We start from the raw sequence: 22,836 nt of genomic DNA, 5'->3' as shown, positions 1-22,836 counted from the left end.
ACTTATAGAAAACTTTTGTCTATATCTTGACTTTTCTTTCTAGGATTTCATCTTCTGTACTGGTGACTTCTGGCTAATGAAAACACTTCTTTGCACATGACCAGAGGTAAAAACCAAACTATGACTGCAACCAAAGATCCCACTGGAAATTTTGAAAGCAAGGCTAAAAGCCTGACTACGTACAAAACGGAGTCAAGGTCTATTGCTTCCATTCGGTGGCACACTGCTGGGAGATGTGTGCAAAACTAACACAATCAATTCTGGTAGCTGGATTTTACACTATCAGTACAAGTTGTCTTAGCTAGGTGAAATTTCTGGTATGACAGACCCAGATTAGCAGAAATAACAGAAGACTGACTACCTTACCACTGGCGCATTACTCCCTCTTTTCGAGATTACAGAAATTCTTTTTTCCTTTGTTCTCAACCCCAGAATATGCAGCAGGGACACAGGACCACACAACATCATCCCAGGAACACTGGCTCGCTTTGAAAGAGCATGACCACCCACAATGCTCCCTGAGCTACAAGAAGTGCCTGTCCAGCAAAAGGCAGTGCCCTTCCTTACTTGGTTTCTCAGTGCCAGCGCGGAATCCTGCAGGTCTCTGGTTGGCTGCTCCGCAGTGCGGTAGGGCAGGAAAACAAGGAACCCCAGGAACTTGGCCAGGAGTCGGAGACTCAGCAGGGCCATGGTGAAACGCTTCTTTTCATCCTAAAATGAAGAAAAGGGAGCTGAAGCTATGCTAGCCCACACTGGCAAAGCAAATGTCTATGCTAAACCTCCACTCCTTTCACCTAAAAGGGCCATATAGCTTCATCTCTGCTTTTTATAAAGGTAAGTTTCCAAAATACATATTTATCAAGTATTTTAAATTGCTTCTGTCTCCATTGCTTCGCCTCTTCACAAGAGGGAATTATTCAGGAGCTTTCTAAGACAAGCAGCTGCTCAATCGTATCTATGCATTAAGAACTTTGGAGTCAATGAGAGACAGAGCTGATCTCACATTGCCTCCTTTATAGCACTACTACTCTGCAAGTCTCCATCAACCTTTGGCTGCTACTTTGCTAAAAGACTATAAGCTGTGACACCTCTGATATGCAGACCTGAGTGAAGAAACACCTGTACACCTATTAACAGATATATCTACAAATTCAATGTGACTAAAATCTTTCTATATGGAAAAGTAACAAGGAACTTATTGCTATGGGGTGCCACAACTGGATGTGGTTATTTCATTGATCTAACACAGGTTATAACAACCTAAAGAGGAGGCTTTCACTTTCACACTATTCTGCACTTATGACAGTTCTATGAAGCACCCTGAAGCATGCAGGTAAGGGGTTCAGACAAATAAGCAAATTGCAGAGTTATGACAAAACCATATGACAAAGCTCTTGTCCTGTAAAAACTGTGGTGGAAGCTCCAAGCAATTTACAATCAAGCCAGTAATTGTTTGACTACTGGAACAGCTCAGAGAAATTCCTGACAGATGTGTTTGCACAAAGCAAACCTACCTGTTCCTCCATATCTGCTTCCCCATCACTGTGCTCGTGCTCCACCAGAGTAAGACCATTCAGTTCAAGTATCTTCAGGCACAGACTATCCATCAGGTGCTGATTGAACTGGTAACTTCAGCAAAAGATGATGATGAGTCAGACTGAGCTGAAAACAGCAGTAAAACCTCAACTAACACACTGCAGAATTTTGAGCTTGTCTTGTGAGTTGTAACAATCAGCAGACATACAACATAACACAATGACAGACAAGAATGCAAGAGAGAAGACTTAGGACTGGCTGACCACCTTCATTTTTACTCTTCTTTTGTACTTTTTAAGAGATGCTATGTAACAAGTCTCAGCATAAGGATAATAAAAATCAATCTGCCAAATGAGGAATCTATAAAATAACTGAATTTAAGATAAAAATTTCTCATAAATTATAATTCCCCCGTGCTGTGAATTGTGAAAAACTTATTAAACAAAACAACCTGGTTTCATTCTGTACACTTTAGCTTCTTGCACTATCACACATGAAGCATTTGTCCAGTCCAGTGTCCTTGCTAGGTAGCACTGCATGCCTTGGCACTGGGAAATGCTGACACCTCCAAAAAAATACTGTGGGTTTATAGCAGAAAAATCATTACCATATCATCTAGTCCCAAACTTTCTGGATAACTCCCTGCTGCAAGAGAAACATGCTGGTGCTTCCACTGCCCACACATTTCAGAGGGAACAGCAAGCCCAGGCCACTCACCTTCCAGCACTGAGGATGAAGTCCCTGAAGAATTGTTGGCACCCTGGGAATGAAGGGGGTGGACAAGGCCCTCTGATGCTCTGAGAAACAATAAATCTCTCCTGCAGCCTCTTCAGACGGCTCAGATTATCAGAGCCCAGCATATTAAGGACATCCTGGTCTGGGGTGTCTCCCCAGCTTGCACCACCACCGACAGGACCTTTGCACATCTTCAGGAGACAGAAAGAGTAGCGAGGTGGATTATTTGTAACAAGGCATCATTTCACTCCATCTCTCACCCAGCACATTATCCCTTCTTCACAAGACTGCTTTTGGAGCAATCCACGCATGGTCTTTCCTGGTGCCCAGGAACATCCAGAACAACTCTTCCCCATGCCAAAACATGCTACCCACCTTGGCCATACACAGCCTAGAGGTCTTGTGAGATGGAATTCCAATCTTACATGTCTAACTAGGGCATACCTAGCAGACTACACGTGGATATGTGGAGAGAATGCTTATCACTCTCACAATCTTAATGAACCACTCAGCAGGATCTTTAGCTCAGCCTCCAAGGATCATGATGCTGCACTACATGTTCCCAGAGCAGGTTTTCCTGAACTTCCACAGAGTTCAATAACATTTAAAAATTAATGCCCCACTGCCTCAAACACACAGATACAACTCGAGACTCAAAAAATTACAGAACTGCAGAACTGTTAAGAAGGGGTCTCTTGGATCATCTAATCCAACCCTCTTGTTCAGTCAGGGTCACCTCCTGACCTGTCAGTGAATACTACTGAGAAAAATTTCACTCTCTCTTCTTTATTCCCTCCCAGCAGGTATTTATAACAGCCCTAAGGCAACCTGGAGCCTTCTCTTCTCCAGGCTGAATATTACCAGGTCTCAGCATTTTTTCTCATACAAAAAATGCTTGGTGCCTTAATCATTTACAAAGCCCTGAGCTGGACTTGCTCTAGTAAGTCTGTATCTTTCTTTCCTTGTGCTGGTGAGCCCAAGGACTGGACACAGCACATCAGACATAACCTAGCAAATACCCAGCAACAGGAAAAGCTGACTGCATATCCCTACATCTAAGTTGACTGCATATCCCTACATCTAAGTCATGATAGTTTTAATGAGAGAGAGTATAATAATAATAATAAGCAACATTTAAGAATATCTATCAAGTGAGCAAGTACTAGGTCCATTTATTCCAAACAGAGCCCATGTTCTGGGGGCACGTCCCCAAGGGAACATCTTGCTACACTTCTCTACCTTTAAATTTTCAGGCCTTGACACAAGTCCTCAGTCTCGGTTCATTTCTGCAAGAGCATCACAATCCACACAAGAGTCTGCAATCATTTCCCAGACAGACACATTGGATCCATTGAAGACACCAGTTTAGATCCACTTAGATTTTTGGCTACCCTTGTGAAATGCTGCAGTCTTCATTAAGAAGGCACAGATACAAAGGAGAAATACAGCACCTATGACTAATTAAACCCTACTGATGCAACAAGGTTAACCTTACCTCTTTCCCACAATTTCCATTAACACACCCATACAATCACACAGGTCACTGATGCAAACTCAGACTTGACACTAAAGGAATTTACAACATTCCAACAGCATGCAACTTCCTGGCAATGGGTCTGAGCTAACACTCAAGGTGGGGCTCTCTGGCTGTTTTGCTCTCCAAAAGGAGCCCACCAATAAGTGACAAGTCTACAGAGAATACAGCAAATCTTCTTCTTCATTTATCTACTTACAATGAAGTCAGATGATGCTTGAAATTGGCCAACCCCCCACCCCTCACCAAATTACAACAGCAATACTGTACCAAAAACCAGCCTGTTGACTGTTACACAGATTTTTTTGCACTCATGCTGCTAACAAACACAACTAGGAATCTCTGCACTTGACAAATGCCAAAATACATCCCTAAAATTTCCAGAAACTATAACTGTACTAAAATTAGAAGGACAAAGTAATTAACCATGAAGAATGAATGCTTACAGCTCATTATATTCTCAGTGTGCCTTATTCCTCATTTAAAGAGACTTCATTGGTAATTTATCACTGATTATTACTGAAGAAGGAAAGAAATTCCCATTCTGAAAACTTGTCTCTCCCAAAAAACGTTTCAATAGGAAAATCTCAAAGAAGCTCACAAGACATGGCTTTTTTTCTCAGGCTAAGGAAGGATCAAACCCACTTTGATGTATACAGTCATTAAACAACCCAAGTAATTTACCTGGATAAGCTGTTTCTGAAAGAGCCTGGCAAAATGGCTGTGGTTGCAGGTTGCAGACAGGTGAGCCATCATGGCCCTGTGAAGGAAAACATCATGATCAGATACTGACTGGAACTTTGTGGTACAAAAAACAGTGTTCTAACCTCAAACTATACCAAAAGCATTAAAAACCCTACTTTTAAGAAAGCGATCTCCAAAGGTCATTGAAAAAAAGCAATATTTTATAACCCATTTTCCCAGGCACTGAGCCCCACCTGCTGCTGACATGGAAACAAAAATTCTCCCTGAGCACCTACAGAGCAAACACAGCTCTAGAGATAAAAAGAATCTCTTCCTTTTCTTCAATAATGTTGTTATTTAGAAAAAAAAATAAACTCATTCAGTTCCCACTCTTCCCTGCCCAAAACAGTAAGCTGAGATTTCACATATATGAATTAAGGAAACTGCAATAGTGCTACTTCTGATGCCCAAAATTTCTCAGTTTAAGCCTCAGCCTTGTTTTGCTCTTGTGGTGAAATGCCACCTACATACACATTACTTAAGAAGGCTGGTGGTTGAGATTAACACAGAAACCCACAAGGCAACTGCTTTCAATGCTATAATAGTTTCTTTATATATACTGCATTTTGATAAAGCAATAAATGAATAGTCTGCTCTCCACAGAAAGACACACAGTTGTCTTGTTTTCAGAGCCAATGCACTAGATCCCCTGAAATAATTAGAAGAGTGAACAGCTGCTGAACATATAATACACTTCTCACTTAAGAGGAGCCTGACATGGAAAACATGATATGCACACACAAGTGTATATAATAACAATGTTCAGACAATACACTGGTTTTGAGAGTAAACCAGTGTACTGTCTGAACATTTCTGTGATGATGAAAGGGAAAGATCAACATCAGGATTGAACAAATTAGGCCTCTGCCACTTATGGCTTGTTTCTTTAAGGTAAAGGTTGATGCCTTTCAATGCAGAAGCAAGTGTACATGGGCAGCTTTTTCCAAGCAGCCCAGAGCACCCTGCAGAGTAGTGCAGAAGATCAGGCAGGACATGGAACTAAGGATGCCAAGTGCAGCATGATTCACCAGCAATTCAGCTACATTAAAGAGATAGCTGAAGTTGCTTAAGACTCCTACCTGATCTTGTTGCCCAGAACTCTTTCAAAGTCCCAGCCAGTTTTCTCATTGTTATCCTCCCATTCACGCAGAAGTTCATAAAATATATCCCTGTGAACCAAGATATTTAAGGGAATGAATTCCCACTCTTCAAAGTTTGAAGCAACAACAGAGCATTAATTGTTCCAAAGCTTCCCAGCAAGAATCTACCTCAGATTAAGTAACTCCAGCCTCCAATCATTCAGATACCTTTGAAAAACTCATAAATGTTAGCAGTACTTCAGTGAGTTTCCATTTTCCATGTCTTTGACAGCAAGTGCTTAAGCTTGTTATGCCCAATCTATGATGGAATGACCAAAACAGCCATTACCAGACAGACATAGTGAAGACTGAGAGGCAGCAAAGAATAAGCCACATGTAGTAATACCTATGAGAAAAAGAAAAGCACCAAGACAACTTGTCATTCTGCCCTCACCCTGTCGCTGCAAGCATGGAGGGAGGCAGCAGGAAGAATAAAAGCATACCAGATATATATGCAGAAGCAATCCAGTAGGGTGACACACTGTACTGGCATTATCAGAAGTCTCAATAACTCCTGAAGAATTAGGCTGTTCTTCTCTAAAGACATTAACCATTTAGTTCCTGCAGTCAATACGGACAAAGACTTTTTTTCATTTAATTAGAGAAAAAAAATTCAATATTTTTTTCTACAGCATGTAGCATACATGAGACATTCTTAATATCTTTTAGTCACAATCATGCAAAGGTTATACCCTTGAGCATTCAGGAACAGTAGAAGAAACTTACCTTTGTTTCTTAAATATGTGAAATGCTCTGTCACTGGGAAAGTTCGAGCGATTATCAGTTTCTGGCTGAAAAGAAACAGACTGTACAGAGCATGGCAGCAGGAGAGACACCTGTTAAAAATATAAAGGCAGTCATTAAGCTAATGGAAGTCTCTAAATGATCTGAGACCAAGAAAAAGAGCAGGGAAGAGGCAGGCTAGGAAACAAGTATCACTAGCTGAGTTGTTACTACACGTTACTTCCCAATTGCTAATTACTAGTAAACACCAACTTTTACAATCTACACTAGGCTACAGAGGCAGAATCACTCAACATTAAGAGAGAAAGTATCTGGTCCCCTTAAATCTCTGCTGACCAGATTGCAACCAGTATTGATACAGTACCCACAAACAGTTGAAATATACCTTCAATATAGAGCTTGAGAAAATTCAGGATCTTGGCTGGCAATTTCTGTTACCTTACTCTTTCTCCTTACTGTTCTTCAAGTAACAAGACCTTTATTTAAACTTTAACAACTTCAAAGCTCAGCTACTGACAAGTCCCAATCTCAGTACACTGTCCTTTCTTTGATAACAGTAATTTCCATTTTTAAAAGATGGTTGAAATGAGATACAAAATACATTTCTACCATGCAATTCCCACCAACCAAACTGGTTCCCTAACCCAGTTGATTACACAAGGGAACCATTTTTCCCAGTCTGGATTGTCTCCTGTGAAATGCTGTTTGCCTAAAGAGTCCATATGTATGAAAAAAATCCAAATCTTTGAAACTACCTTCTGATATTGCACCTAACTAATCATTCTCCTGGGATCCATGTTTATTAGAGAATTTCAAAAGCAAAATTTGACCCTGTCAAAGTCTCTGGCTGAGGTCAGGGCCTGGAGCACAACAGGCTAGCCAGTAGTGATTCACAGCCAACAATCACTGGACCCAGCAACTCACTCACCCACTGACAAGGAAAAAAGTACTTTTAGGCAGTTTCTAAAGACAACACAAGAAGATGAAATAGAAAGAATGAGATTTAACATCAAAGCCATTGAAAATAAAGGAACAACAACACAGAGGCCTGAAGCAATGTCACTTGGGGTCTGCCAAATTTTACCTTAGCTGTGCTGCTTTCATAAGCCTGCCTGAGCCTCTTGTGCAAGGTGGGAGAAAACGATGCAATCCGCTCATTTTCGGCCAAAAGCTTCAGCATGCCCTTTTCTAAATGGGAAATAATTCTGCCAAGATAATGGGGATAAAGCTCAGAGAGACAGACAGACATAAAAGCACATGAGCAGTTCTAAAGAAATGCTTATGTTTACATTTTATGATGCTGCCAAGGAAAGAGTTCTAAAGGACATGTACCAGCAGGAAATCCTACTGGTATCTGTATTTGTTATCGTTCTCATCTCACGACTCTCCAGTTCTTGCACAATTACAACAAAGTTCAGTGGACACATCAGTGCAAGGAAACCCACAGCCATCCAAATCCAGGTCAAGCTGTATGTTTTGAAAAATTAACTACTCTGTGCCTTTAACTGGTAAAGTTCTACAACCCAAGCACATTTGCTTAATCCCACACACAGCTGCAGACACAAGCAGATGAAAAAAGAATTCAACTCACTCATATTGATAATCCAAGACTTGAACAGCAAAATAAACACAGTTGTGCACACTTTCAAAATGCTGTCTCCCTGACACATCTGAGAGGAAAAAAGAAACATAAGACAACAGTACCTTTTACCATTTACAACTAAAGGATTAGCTTTTAAGGAAAGTATGAACTGACATATCCAAAACTAATCTCCCAGACTCCTATTAAATTTTCAGAAGTTGCCATTCCCTATCCCTCCTATACTAAAGGCAATTGAAGTGTTTAATGCTGTATGGGAAAGAAAAGACTCTTTCTCACTGTTCTGAACAACAATAAGGAGATACAGGACAAGAAAAGTAGAACAACTAAAAACAATTATGAAATGGTGTTCCCATAGCTGAAGATTTCATGTTCCTAATCTCAGCCCTAAGAAATAAAGAGTAGCAAAACAAAGGTCGATCAAATTGAGGCATGTGGGGTGGAGGAGGGTGTGGTGGGTCTCATCCTAAAGCCACTCTTTTGGTTGTACTATCCATATCAAAGTACTAATTGCATCAAGCTTAAAGCTGAATTTGCCAAAAATCAAATGCAACAATTCAGCTGGATCCTATGCACTCAGATCCAAACCTGAAGCTTAATAAACACATAGCAGGTCAACAGCACATTTGAGTTGTACGATCAATAGAGAAGCAACTCAAGCACGTTTGTCCTTCCCTCTAAAAGTCAGTGATAGAAGTAGCTACAGCAAATCTAGCACAATAACAGAAAACTAGATTCAAACTAGCTAGCAACCCCACTCTATCATACTGTGGAAGCACTTCCCATACATGCATGACTTTTGTCTGCATCTCAGATGAGTCCCACAGTGGTAATAAGGCATTTTTATGCAATTTAAGAATAACTGTCCAAGCTAGTCTACAACACTTTCTCATTCTATGGAAGCAAGATTTTTTCCCTTCATTACTACTGCTTACCTCTATTTCTTTCACTGATTTCAGGGTCACTATCCCCATCTTCTGCAGTAGAAGTGCCTTTAGATGTCAACAGTTGCAGAACGAAAAACAGTTCCAGAAAAATATTTGGTACCAGGTTTTCTAGGAGAGAGTCATTGAGATGTTAAAGGTGGATTACTCAATACTGTCCTGCTTTAATAAACAAAGGTAAAAAGGTAGATTCCTGCTCTGTGGTAGTCAGCAAAGAATTGTCTCCCCACAACATGATACTGTGATACAGTGTAGATCAGCATGGGAAAGATGTGTTAGGGAACAGTCTGGTTTCATATGGGACATACAACTTCAGTCTACTGCAGCTCAGAGTACTGCATCAGGCTCACCTACTTCCCCACACTTTTGCCAAGTATTCATTTATTTAAATAACAGTATTGGCTTACTTTCTTTTTCCAGATGTCATTTGTTTGTACACTACACCTATCCCACAGCCTCCACTTCCCATCTATCTCCCTCTCACAATACACATGCAAGTTCAAAGCTCAAAGAAAGGTCCGTTTCACATCTTCTGTGTCCTCACCTGCTATACAGGATGAATAGAGCTGTGCCAGACACTCCAACTGTTTCTTGCAGGAAACCTTAGCAGGATTTGCACAGGTCACCAAATGGCTTTCAGCAGGAAGGCTGGCACTGCGAGTGTAGCTAGGCTTAGTTGGAGTACAAGGATCAAAAGATATCCCTGCAGGAGAAGATGCCTGGTGCAGCAGTTTGCATCTGAAATTCAAGAGCAGCAACGTAACCATGTGACTGAAGATGATCTAGAGCAGCCATGCAGCCAGAAGAGGTCCTTCTCTTCCAGTGTAGCATGAAGGAAATCTTGCAATAACTAAACCATGTCATTTACACTGTCTAAAGCAGCTTTTAGCATGACAGTAATTTAAGTCATCTTTATCTAACAGAGAATAGATCTTGAGGTTAGCAAGCAAAAGACTAAAGAATCCCATTCAAATTGCAACTCTGTTAAAATAGTGTAGCACTTTGACCAAATTAACCAACTAGCATATGTTATTACTTCTCTCATCTGAACTGCTACCTGTTAAGGATGGGGAATCAGTTAGAGACCAGGTCCTAAAAATCTTCCTTTCATGTACAGTTTCTGACAGGTAGATATTTTAAAACATCTATGAAAATAAGGCTCACATCCATCCCTTTGGTATAGATGTAAAGTAATGGCACTCTGAGAAGATCCAATACCAGTAAGTGGAAAGGCAGTGCAACAGCTGAAGAAATCCCAGACTGGCAACGTAAACAACAGAAGGAACAAACCACTTTGACTGCTGGATTCTAAATCAAAAATGATCACTTAGTTAAAATACACAGACATTGTACAAAACTATATCTAGAGAGGTCATTCAAAATGCAACACCAGGGTAGCATATGTAACACACCTGAGAAACAGGACACCAGGCAGTAACAGCAATATCAAATGATTGTCAAAGATTCCAATGGAACATTTCCACTTGGAACATCACACTACCTCTTGCCACACTGTATCAAAAGTGAAAGATTTAAGTCACTTTAAGGGCTCTGGGAAGTCAGAAACATTTTCACCTCCAACAAAGAACCTTTTCAATTGGCTTATTTCTAGCAGAACTGCTGTGATGAAGAACAACTGGTCCCAAAATGGAAGTAGAAAGATTTCCAGCATCTTCCTTGCAATGAACATAATCAACTAACGGAAGAAAATTATTGAGTAATAGACAGAACTAAAGAAAATTATTCATTAAGTACTTTGTGATCGCACCCAAGGGATGAGCCCACTATCAAGTACTTTGTGACCTTACCCATGGCAAGTTTCCAATAATGCAGTTAGACTGTGCTTCACTTCTGCCCCAGTGCTGTCATCTACCTCAGGATGAAATTCACCTTTTGCCCCTGCTCAAAGGGATCTAAGCTGGCTGAAGACTGCCTTACTTCTGTATTTCACCACAACTGAGGACACAGCAGCAACTCCCAGCTTTCGAGTATGATGGGTCAGATGAGAACATCACTGCATGGGCAAGATCCAACCAACCACATACTGCTCCTTCACTGACTTCAGTTGATACACATTACTGGGACATTTCAGGTAGAATTCAGACTGGAATAGGTGCTAGACTTAAGCGCAGAGTGGCAGGTTTGAATCCTGAGCATTTCTGCTGCAGGTTCAGTACAAGCAGTAATTCATTAGACTCTACTGGATATGTTTCAGCCGGTTCTGGTCACACTGAAGCGAACTGCAAAACTTAGCAGGAAAAGAATTACACCCATGTGTCCTGAGGAGTTTCCCCAAGAACAAAATCTACAAAGAACAGCAACAGTTCTCTCAGCAATTATAAACAATAAACAACAGTGCAAACTACTGCAGTTTGGTTTTTTTCTAAGTATCAATCTTTACAGACTACCAGTGATACCGCTTTACAAGCGATGAAAGTCACACACTAACCAAACAGCAGAGACAAAATTAGAATATTCACTTCATCTGACAGCAATTTTCAACACATAACTGCAGTAGTAATCTTTAAAACAGAATTTCAAGTGCCCATATTCTGTTTTCTCTGACTGCAAGCTTCTGTTACCCTACCTACCTTGCAAGACCATTAACACTTCCCACACATTTGCATCACTAACTCATTTTTCCCAAACCAATGTGTTTTGGTGCAATCTTCAAACACAGTCTAATTACACCCAATTGCTTTGCCTGTGCAATCTAAGGAAAGATGCATAGGAGATAGCCACACACTCATTTCCATGAAGGGAAAAATCTCATAAAAGCAGTGAGAACTGACTACACTTTTGAAGTGAGGGTCATTGTTCCAGAGTCAGCATACCTCCAAAATGGCAAACATGAGCTAGGCGTATTCATATCCTAGTCTGATACCACAGACACATTTGGCTTTGGCAAACTATAATTTAAGGTTACCAATATCTGGTTTGGATATTCTTCTGTCATTTTCACTTTGTCCTGGCCATGCCCTCTCCTGGCTACTGAAAAATGAACCCTGTCCTGTCTGGAACCAGGACACAAGGGAATTAAGAATCAGCCCCCCTGCTCAGACTGTACCGTTCTTTCTTCAGCATCTCCCTCTCCTCTTGAAGGCTGTTGCTCATCACAGATGAGAGGTGTCCTTCCTGGACAGCAGCAAAGGCCTCGAGGCTCGAGGCTGGAGACCAGCTGACAGGTGTAGAAGTGAAACAGGTCTTTGGTTTCGAGAGGGGCCGCTCAGCACTCACAGGAGTTGGGTTGATGCGCCTCGATGGTTTGCTTTTGCTGAAAAGAACAGAAGCAATCCCACTAAAATCAAGCTAAACAATAACAAAAATTTCGGTCTGAAGACAGATGTGCAATCAACTCTTCCAGAGGAATTTAATGTTAAAACAAAATGGATGTCGAGCTGGGTTATTGAATTTCTAAAGTGTACCTGTAATTATTAATTTTATTCTATCACTGAAAAAAAAAAGTCATGGAGCTATAGCCTGCTACAAGCAACCTGCTAAACCTGCAGCAAAATTAATTATCAAATAGCAAGTCATCTAACAGGTACCACAGGGCCACACAACCCTTCCAAAGGTTTCTAATTTGCAGGACAGGATATGCCCCATTTTAGTAAGAAACTGCTGGTGAATTCATTTCTGACATGATCAGGAGGAAAAAAACCCACCAAAATCAATCAAGTTGCCATTGTCTATCAGTGGGAGTCCAGGCTGTTTAAGTTCAGGGAAACTCATCCTTCCTGCATAAAATACTTGATTTGTCCTTCAGGAATAGGCTTGGTAAAGTAGCAAAAAAAGCATTAAAAAAATGGAAATGGATACAGAAACATAAAGCACCACAGAAATGCTGGTTGCTACATATTAACTGCTAAGGTGTTCTCAAAATCGCTGTAACATTGATTTCCAAAGACCTGTAGTCTCTTTCCTTCTTCCTTTTCCTAGCTGAGCATCAATGCAATTGAGGAAGAGAGACTTGCTGGCTGTGCTGGAAACACATCTTATCTCCCTTGGCCAAAGTAGCGTCTAGAGCAGGACCCAACCCCTGCATTTGGATTTGCTGAACACTCACTCATTTTATAATTTTTAGCTGAAACTTTGTATGTCCAACTAGAAAGTCCCACTTTCAGAGACCAGTGACTGATATACAGAGCAAACAGGCTGACACAAAGGCTTTCTATTTGGTAATGAGCATTTTAAAGAATGCAAAGACAAAGATGAAAGGACTGAGGCAACCACAACACAAACAGCTGCCCCAAAGCTTAGCTGAAGTCACCAAGGAGACCAGGGCTTGCTGCAGACCAAGAACACAGCCTGCTATTTTGTCCACAATTACACAGCACAAATGAAGCTGCAGGCTAACATCTGCTACCAGAAGCCACAGAAGATCAATCCAAAAGCTTTTTTGCTAGCATCAGTAAAGCTGGAGAGCCTTCCAGGATAGCTCTTCCTTACCAATTGATATTCTGTTAAATGAGAAACGTGAGGAGCCAAGATAATGCTGACTTGTTAGAACACACAAGGACAAAGATGAGCTCAGCTTTGTATCAGCTGGGCCGTGCACTGGCCAGCTGCAGGCAGCATCACAAGTGAGAGGCAAAAGAGGTGTCTTGGATGAGCCCACGGAGAGGAAACTTGACTCCCTGTCAAGGCAATACTCCCCTCCCTACACAATGACCAGAACAAAGCAGTTCTGACCATGTTTCCCAGAAGCCAGCTATTGTGCATTACAGCCTCTTCTGCATCTGGACACCCACAACTGCTGGTCAAGGAGCTGCAACCTGCAGCAATCCCAGTGACACAACGAGGCGGACTCGCTCTTACTTTGTCCAGCCAGAGGCAGCACCCATGGGTGGAAACTCCTCCAGGTTGTTAAGGTTTAGCTGGCCGGGCGGGGATCTGGCAGAAACAAGAAGCACTTCACTCCGCTTCCTCCTCCCTCCACTCCACGATCCACCATCACTCTTTCCATCCTCCTCTTCAGCAGGGGAGCGGCCCAGATCTCGAGCCGCCTGCCGGCCGGAGGCACCGGCCGAGCTGCTGCCCTTCCTGCGGCCCCGTCTCACGGGCAGCGCCTCCGGCGTGGCGGCCAGGAAGCTCCCCAGGCTGGCCCTCTGAGAGGAACGCCTCTCGCCGTGCTGCAGCACAGGGCTGTGCCCAAAGCTCGGGCTGCTGCTGGAGGCCACGCTGGGGAGATCACCGTAAGGGCTAGACAGGTTCGAGCCAGAAAAGGAAGAGGAACCACTGGATGCTGCATCGGGAGAAAAGCTGGTATCTGTGGTGCAGGTGGTCGCTGAAGTCCTTTGAGAAAAGAGCTGCACTCGGCTGCTGGTTGCATGGCCTGCCCTCCTTTCTGATCCTGTCCTTTGGCTCCCGTGAGCCTTGGAATTAGGAGTTTTAGCAGGAGTAGGGGGTCCATTAGTCAGGATCTGGCTGGTCTGCTCCCTTAAAAAATTCAGCAGAAAAGGCACAAAATCTTTCTGAAGCAAGCTAAGAGATACCAGCTTGTCATGGATGTGATTCTCCTACAAGAGAAGTAGACAAAAAATTAATATCAAGATGCTACCTGATTCTTTCTGTCCAAGTACCCAGACACATTTAAGTAGTAACTATGGGATTTCAATACACAATAAAAACCAACATGACTTGTCAAAGTACATCACTGAAATTCAATAGTGCTGGTCACAGACCCTAAAACCAGCCTACACACAAGCCATTTTGGCACAAGTTTTCAGATGGAGTCATTCACTTTGGTCTCTGATTTGAAAATAATGAAACTGTTCCATGGAAACATCAGTAATACTCTCTGCAGCTATGACCAGGGAGGACTTGGAGCAACTGATGCCCCCAAGTTCAACATTTTGAAAACATCAATACTGAAAGCATCTAATTCTAACAGAAAATTCCACAGTCTGCAAGGTCTCTGCGCCCTGTTTTTCTGTGAATGCCGCCTGCTCCCACAGAGGGGTGCTGTAACAACAACCGCTGAAGCACCCGGAGCCCTGCGGCGCCAAATACACGACCAAAGCTGCTCTTCCATTTCAATTAAATAATTTTGCTCGAGAACTCACAGAAGTCTAAACAGAGACTGTGCAATTTTAAGGTATGTGAAGTTTATACTTGAGAAACTTAAACAAAAACCCCACCACTGACCCAACACATTTGAAATCTGACAGGTGGCATTGATCTTACAAGGGTAAATCTAGACAAAAATGACTTCACGCTACACGTGCAGTTTGAAGTTTTGTACCCTGGGTAAAAATTCTTTTGTTCCTAACACTCCATCAGGTTTCTGTTTCCTCTCGGTGGGATTCAGCAACATTTGCAACAACAGAGGAAGTTCTCAAAACCTTTTCCTCACTAATACTGAAAGCATTGCATACAAACTCCTGTAAAGTTGTATTCACAACCCTAACGAGATGAAAAGTCAAAAAAGCAAACACAATTTCTGAAGGCGGTTTCTGCAAGAAAGAAAGAAGTGAAAGTAAAATTAACATGCCTGTCTGTAACTGGACTCACACAATCTTCAACATCTATACTTAAATTCATATTTTAAAGTGTGAGACCAATTCAGCTCCTTGGAGAAGTGTGAAATTCTGACACAGCCCAGATAACAAGCCAAGCAGCCAACAATCGGTGAAAAAGCTCAGCTCAGAATACAACCCCCATGAGGTGTCAGAAGACCATGTCCAGCCCAAAACTGCCATGAGAGCTAGAGCAAGACATGGCCTAGCATTTCCTTCCCCTGGAATTAGCACAGGGGCACAAAGATGATTACAGTCTATGCTATGCATAGGGTTGGGCAGTTCCTCCAACTTTTCAGAGCACAACCTATTTTCACTCGTTTTTCTCTGTCCAAGTTAACAGAGGTTTGTTTCCTCCACAACTGGGTAACAGCAACCTGTCAACAGCTGCCAGCTGCAAACCTCTCACTTGCTTTCTCATGCTGAAGTAACTGCACTGCTCCCAACAGCAAAAGGCAGCAAGAAATTCCATTGCAAAGGCAAACTTTTTGACCTCCCCACCCCTCACCCACACAGCACTAGCTGAGCTGCCAGGATCTCAAACTTCATAATGTCCACAGGTTTGCTTCTGCAAGTCACAGCTGAAGAAATACCACACAACATAAAAGTGCTGGTCCATTCTTCCCACACATTTAGGATGATGGCAATACCCAACTAACTCATGGGGGTGACACCACTGAGTTTTGATTTTAATACTAGGTAGCACAATGCAAGGGGATCAGGTAGAAGATGCTTTAAATACCAATTGTTTCTCTGTGTCATTCTCTATGGGAAACATAAGCACTCCTAGTCTATCTACAGTTACAAAAGTTTTTATTTCCACAAGAAGCCAAATCATTCGTTACAAAACTCAGCCAATAAACACCCTCTCCCAGCCCGCAAAGATCCTCCTCGAGGTCCAGGCGGGAGGAACATCCAGCCGGGAGGCGCGCTGGCGCCGGCAGAGAGCCACCACCAAGCCCCGGGTGCTGACAGCCTCGTCCGGCTTTCACCGCTGCCTTCCCCTACAGAGATGCGGGAAGTGTCACCGCGTTCCCTCAGGACACCAGCTGTGCTGTGCCGTGCTGTGCTGTGCCGTGCCGTGCCGTGCCGTGCCGCGCTGCCCGCCCCCGGTCCCGCACACGGCGCCCCAGGCTCCCGGCGCTTCCCGTGCCCGCGGGGCCTGCCCGCCTCCCGCCCGGGAGCCGCGCGGCGCCACCGCCCGCCCGAGCCCGCCCGGCGCCGGCGGCGCTGAGCTCCGGCTGAGCTCCGGCGGGCTCATTCCAGCGCCGCGCATTCCAGCGGGTTTCACACGCCCGCCAGGCAGCTCCCGCCGGCGGCCTCGCCTTCCCGCCGCCGTGCCCGGAGCCCGCCCGCGCCGGGGGCGGTGCCGCTGGCGGCTCGACAGACGCTCGGCCGCGAACGGCACCTGACGGGGCCCCGGGCTGACCCACGCGGGCTTCACCCCTCACAGCAGCGCGGGGCGGACAAACTTTCCCGCACGGCCCCGGCCCGCGGCAGCGGAGGGTGCTGGGGGAGCGGCGCGGCTGCGGGCCCGGTCCCGCCGGAGCCAGGGCCCTGCGGGCGGACGACCTAGCGCGCGTTACCTCAGCCGTGCGGTGGCCGGGGCCGTGCCGGAGCCACCGCACCACGGCGCTGACCGGCACCTCCTCCTGCAACAGCAGCTCCAAAACCGCCGCCATTCCCGGCCCCGCTCCCGCCGAGCACGCGCACAACCCGCGCCGGGGGTGGGCCCGCCGTGTTCCCCCTTCCCGCGGGGGCGGCGCCGAGCGGGGATTCCCGCCGGGGAGGCGGGCGGGGGCCGCGCCCCCTCCCCATGTCAACACGCGGGGCACGGGGCGCCTGCGCCGGTCCGTGCGCGTCTTTTCCTCTCATGCGCGGTATTTCCTTCCCCAGCAGGGCTCGGGGCCCGGCCTAGCGGCGGCGGCACCCGCGGGTCGGGGCGCAGGGAAGAGCAGTGGCGACCGCCCCTCCCCGCGGTTCCTCGTCCGCCCGCCCGCACGCCGACACCCCCGGCGGAGGATGGCCGAGGACTCCCCCAAACGGCGCAAGGCGAACTTCAACGAGGCGGAGACGGAGGTGCTGATCGAGCAGGTGCTGAAGCACGAGCAGTTGCTGTTCGCGGCGGGACCCGGCCGCGCCTCCGCGGGCCAGAAGCGGAAGGTGTGGGAGCTGATCCGGCACAAGGTGAACCCGGTGGCCGCCTGCCCCCGCGACGTGGAGGACCTGAAGAAGCGCTGGCGGGACCTGAAGCGCCGCGACCGCAGCAAGCTGTGCCGCCTCTCGCAGGGCTGCGGGCCGCCGGCGCCCCCCGCCCTCGGCCTCTTCCTGGCCCCCGAGGAGCTGCCGCCCGCCGCCGCGCCGCCCGCCCGCCGCCAGCGCCGCCCCTACGGCTCCCTGCTGCCCGCCGAGGCCGTGCCCATCGTGGGCGGCATCGACACGCTGGAGCTGCCCGGCGCCGTCGTGGGGGACATGGGTGAGTGCGGGAGCGACCCCCGCGGCGCCGGCACGGACCCTCGGCCCGCCCGGCGTCCCCCAGCGCAGCCGCGGGAGCCCCGGTGCGCGGGGAGCGGCGCTGCCCGCCCGCTGCGTGCGCGCAGGGGCCGCGGGCACCGACCCCGCAGGAGAGCGCCGGTTCGCATCCTTGGAAAGGCAAAACGTATACGCGCGCACACAGAACTGTGAGGCTTCGTGCTCTAGGTCACAGAAGTGTCTAAGAACAGCACCAAGAATAAAAACAGCTTTTCGTAGGAGATGCTGCCCATCCACGAGGCGATAGACCCGGCCACCGATCTTCGCTATTGCCGTTATTATTCTTGCAAATGGCAGCACGCAGGTCCAGCCAGTACAAAGTGCTGCGAGCACATAACTTCATACATGCCAGCGATATTGTCCTAGCATGCTGGAATATCAAGGGATTCTTGCAATCCAGTGTTTCAGCAATGCTGAGCTCTGAGCAATGCTAACTGTTTACTGCGTGCACGATGTGGCATGAAATGAGCTTGCAGTGAACTTTGTCTCTGGCATCCTAAAGCTTGGCTTCTGTGGTGGTAAGGGAGCTGTAGTATGCAGATACATGGTTAACTGGTGAATGTGTATTTGTGGTTTTTTACCACCTCTCGAAGTAATTTGTATTCTAAAACCATCAATGATAGCATATTTTGAGAGTCTTGTTTCAAGGACTGATGTTAGTGCTTAGTGGACGTGAAAATATGTCACCACTGAGGTTATGAAGTTTCTTATGGGCTTTCCTTTGCTTTTCTTCCCTCCACCTCTTCTAGGGTTTAATGGCAGTCCTGGCCCATCTCATCAATCCAGTCTTGAGCAGATGAACCTCAAAGAAGAAATAGTAGTGAAGGTGGTGGAGCCAGAAGAAAGCTCTGGGGACATGGTAGTGGTTCCACCTAGTCAAGAACAACTGCCTTTTCTGGGGACATCAGGTGGTGGTTCCTCTGGGAAAGTAAAAGCCAAAACAAAAGGCAGGTGCCAGGCAGACCAAAATGAAATGACTGAAGAGGACCTACTGCAGATTCAGCAGACCCAAATACAGGTGATCCAGTCTGGCTTTGACAGTGTCAACCACAATCTTCGGCTGCTGCAGCAAGGCATGCAAGATCTGAGTAACAGCATCAGCATCATGGCACATACACTTGTTGCTATCAAGAACGTCTATGTGAAAAACAACACTGGCCCAACCACACATGCCACTGCATCTACTCAGACCACAGCTGGGTACCTGAGCCCAGGATCCCCCCAGCTCTCCCCTGCTAAGGACAGAGCTAGAGCACAGGTGGCTGGAAGCAGCAGCAGAAGCAGCAGCTGCAGCTCCAGCTCCATGTCACAAGAACCAGGTCCTTCTGAGTTTCCTAGGCCCCCCCTGAGAACCATTAAGAAAGAACATCCAAATGGCTGCTACTATTTCTGCTTTGCAGATGTGTAAAAACTTGAATAGATGTGAAATGACTGTGTTGTTGGGTGCTGATGTATGTTCTGCTCCGGCCTGTGACTTCAAAGGAGTGAAGTGGACTTGCCTCCCATGTTTTTCCCAGTGGGAAACATTTTACTATAGGTGGCATTAAACACTAATTACCAGCCTTCAGTTAACTCTGTTGCAGTTGGCTAATAAATTTCTTCTCTTTTCTTTATCCTCTTATTCTCTTAAAAAAAACCCCCATTTATTTTGAGTAAGACTTTTGTCTGTATCATCCTTTGTTTAATGTCACCTTGTGAAAAATAAAAGGCATGAGAGTGGGGTAAAAAAGTAACATTATGGTTACTACCACCAGGAGCTAACTTACAGAAGTTATTTGGTTCTTGGATTAAACAAGCCTCAGAAGCAGCTGGCTTTTTAAGTACTTCTCTTTTCTAATAGTTATGTTGGGGGTGTTTGCTTGGTTGTTGTTGTTGAGGTTTTAGAAGTCTGAGCTGTGCAAGGCATCACAGAAGGAGTTTAAGATACTGCTTATTCTAGAAATGGTTTAGCACTGAGCATTCACTGGCATTCATTAGTGTCCTCCTCAGAAGTCATACAGCATTGTTCCACTTGGCTGTTGTTCATTCCTGGCTTGTCAAATGCACCCTCTCTTCAGAGACATTGTGTTTTACTGCACTAGCAGGGTAGTCTCTTTTTTTTAACCAGTCACATGTTTAAAATAGAGAAATACAGAAAAATGAGGAATGGATGAGTGATGCCTGTTTCTGACATATAGGTTATATGTAGGCTGTATCTTCATCTGGTTTTTTAAGAAATTGAATCAATACCACAGTGTTTGAAATACAGAGAACAAAAAGCTTTGTATTTTTTTTACCTGAAATGGAAGTCAGATTTGCTGTTAAATTACAGGAGGCAGGGGCTCACTTCGTTCTAGACAAATGCTCCTGCATAGTTTAGAAAGTTTGGATTATCATTTCCTTTCTCATAACTAAGTAGCCAAGGAAGAAGAAAGATGAGGACGAGTTGGAGCAAAATGTAACTTGGTGTCAACTCTGAAATAAGCAAAAATCATTTTATCTTCATGCCAAAAAGAAAAATTGCCATTTCGTATTTAGATAGGGAAAACTGTTGTCACTGGCAATATTTTGTGTTTCAGGCTTACATATTCGAGCCACTCTACTTTGCACAATTCAGAAGTAGCAGAGGTGCAATGTTCTTGTATCTGGCAGTTGTACCAGAGGTCAAACAAAAACACTCACCTGAAATGTTGTCCAATGAAAAGTCATACAGGTGCTCTTCTTAAGCATTTATCACCAACATTTAAAAAGGTTCTGCAGATAAATTTGGCCTATAGCAATGACTGGCTGCTTGTAGTGTTACAGTCAGTTTGCACAAGCATTCCTGCTGCAGAAATTTAGCAAATACAAATAACATAGAGAATCACAATGAAACTGCCCCTCTCCTAGAAGCATAAGAATATGTAATCATAGCATAAGGTATGCCACTTTTGCAGTCAGCTTTGACTGAACACCACCGTATGAAAATGTTCATGTGCACCATTTTGGTGTACTGAATTAACTCATCTGCACTTCAGAAACCAGCCACTGCTGCCTACTAAAATGTGAAAACAGGGTAATCAGTTAGCAAGTGTTTCCCTTCAGAATCACAGATGGAGTAAAATGTGAAAAAATCTCACAAAAATAAAATGTATATGTGTACAGCACAATGTTCTTTGGGATTAATGCCTTGAAGAAGAGAAAGTTCTTTTTTCCAGGTTTCCCTTAACAAAAGAAGATAGTGTGGGTGACAGGTATTAAGAAATTGCTGAGTTTAAGAATGGCAAAGAATCCTTCTATGGATTTTTGGTTTTATGTTGTTAAAAGCTTTTCAAATTAACTTGTTGGAAGCATTATTTCTCCTCCATCAGTACAGATGGGCTCTCTTGAGCAGGATTTTCTGTATTTTGTTTTCATGGACACAGAAGGTAATTCATGCTACCATGGTATTCCAGGTAGATTTGGAAATGCGATCTACCTGGTCCTTCTGGGCAGCAGTTTGAGCTTGTCCAGGTTGCAACTGGCAGTTCTAACCTGTCTTTCTCTTGATGTTTCAATTCTTTTTGCAACTGTTAATTCTTGAATTTCACCTACTTCCTGGGAGAGGTGATTTGTGTCCGCTTTCTCGTGTTCCAGTACTGATTTACGTGAGAGGCAGCTACAGTGCAAGTAGAGAAGTGCAGCAAGATCCTGGGAGCAGAAGGGGCAGATTGGATCTCCTGTGTGAATGAAGACAAGCCAGGCAATGCTTGTGTGACACTGTGATGGTCAGAGAACAACCAGACCTCACATCAATGTTTGTTCTGATCTTGCTTCTTTCCCTGTGTTTCAGTTGTACTGCTAAAATATACTGGAGCCAGATCAAAGTCACTCTTCCACTTCTGACACTTTCTAGATTTACATCTTTTAAATAGAGAAGGAAACTGAGCTACCTCTCATCATTACAGAGTGGGCAAAATTGTTATTCTCATCTTCAAATTAATACAGTTGGTTGCTATTTCTTTACACACCCTTTCTGTGATCACATGTACCATCCAGAAGCCATGCCATTAAGTTTCTGGCTGCTCTTAACAGAAGGTGAAATAATTTTCTTGGACTGTTACTGAGTAAATGAATTCCCAGTTTGTTTCCTGTGAAGCTATTGATGTAAATGACAAGAGCTAATGACCTGGTCATGAAGCTTAATGAAAATGCTGCCAATTATTTGAACAAAGGCAGAGCTGGCTTTAAATTTTCCCAAATGCATGGCATAACAGTGGTAATACTGAGAAAGAGATCCAGGGAATTTTCTCAAATTCTTCTGGACTTCCCTAAAAAACTTGTCCTGCTGTGCAAAGTGCAGACTATTTTCTGGTAGCATAGGGCTAAGACATTCAGGCACAAACCACAAATACAAATTGTGATGATTTTACACTCTACTTATGCTTAATGTTACTAGAAAGATAAAAGGGTCTTGGAGGAAGCTAGAGCAACTGGTAGCTTAACACTGCATTTCCCCCATAGCACTCAGATTCAGTAACAACTTCCATTCATTCATTTCTCTGCTATCTGCTGCTTAAGTTTATTATACAGAGGGAGACAAGTCCCCTCAAGAGACTGTAAAAGCTTAGTGACTACATCCAGACAGCTGATTATCCCCAAAAGAGGTCAATTATAGTGACCTCTGACTAAATAAAAAAATACCATTTTGAAGGGAAAAATGCCATCAGCAGCTGGCATTTCAGGACCACCATATTGTTACTAAAATTGACCTGATCTGGCTGTGCCAATCAGTTATTGTTTAGATGAACACAAACAGAAGGGATAAGAACAAATAGAAAGTCAGGTTTCTGAGGTGGCCTATTTGGATTTT

The 22,836-nt window shown here is 44.6% G+C and overlaps 2 protein-coding genes across 2 annotated transcripts in view; one reads left to right on the top strand and one right to left on the bottom strand.

Annotated features, from left to right (window-relative positions):
* The window catches only part of CDAN1 (codanin 1), a 31,789-nt gene extending 14,577 nt beyond the window's left edge, over nucleotides 1-17,212 (bottom strand). The window contains exons 1-13 of the mRNA XM_058026585.1: nucleotides 17,081-17,212; nucleotides 13,795-14,495; nucleotides 12,044-12,250; nucleotides 9,521-9,714; nucleotides 8,968-9,087; nucleotides 8,024-8,102; nucleotides 7,517-7,637; nucleotides 6,415-6,524; nucleotides 5,629-5,718; nucleotides 4,490-4,565; nucleotides 2,254-2,462; nucleotides 1,515-1,629; nucleotides 568-711 (exon numbers count right to left, since the gene is read on the bottom strand). Coding sequence (XP_057882568.1) covers nucleotides 568-711; nucleotides 1,515-1,629; nucleotides 2,254-2,462; nucleotides 4,490-4,565; nucleotides 5,629-5,718; nucleotides 6,415-6,524; nucleotides 7,517-7,637; nucleotides 8,024-8,102; nucleotides 8,968-9,087; nucleotides 9,521-9,714; nucleotides 12,044-12,250; nucleotides 13,795-14,495; nucleotides 17,081-17,176 — 2,262 coding nt within the window. The 5' untranslated portion in view covers nucleotides 17,177-17,212. The remainder of the gene's footprint in view (nucleotides 1-567; nucleotides 712-1,514; nucleotides 1,630-2,253; nucleotides 2,463-4,489; nucleotides 4,566-5,628; nucleotides 5,719-6,414; nucleotides 6,525-7,516; nucleotides 7,638-8,023; nucleotides 8,103-8,967; nucleotides 9,088-9,520; nucleotides 9,715-12,043; nucleotides 12,251-13,794; nucleotides 14,496-17,080) is intronic.
* A 304-nt stretch (nucleotides 17,213-17,516) lies between these two features.
* LOC131084322 (uncharacterized) lies at nucleotides 17,517-21,097 on the top strand. The gene is made up of 2 exons (XM_058025683.1): nucleotides 17,517-17,970; nucleotides 18,776-21,097. The coding sequence occupies exons 1-2, from the start codon at nucleotides 17,517-17,519 to the stop codon at nucleotides 19,432-19,434; spliced, it is 1,113 nt and encodes a 370-aa protein (XP_057881666.1). The 3' UTR covers nucleotides 19,435-21,097.
* The last annotated feature ends 1,739 nt before the right edge of the window (nucleotides 21,098-22,836 follow it).

The sequence above is a fragment of the Melospiza georgiana genome, chromosome 6, assembly GCF_028018845.1.
Source record: "Melospiza georgiana isolate bMelGeo1 chromosome 6, bMelGeo1.pri, whole genome shotgun sequence".
Taxonomy (NCBI): domain Eukaryota; kingdom Metazoa; phylum Chordata; class Aves; order Passeriformes; family Passerellidae; genus Melospiza; species Melospiza georgiana.
This window is presented reverse-complemented; position numbering and strand designations above follow the sequence as displayed.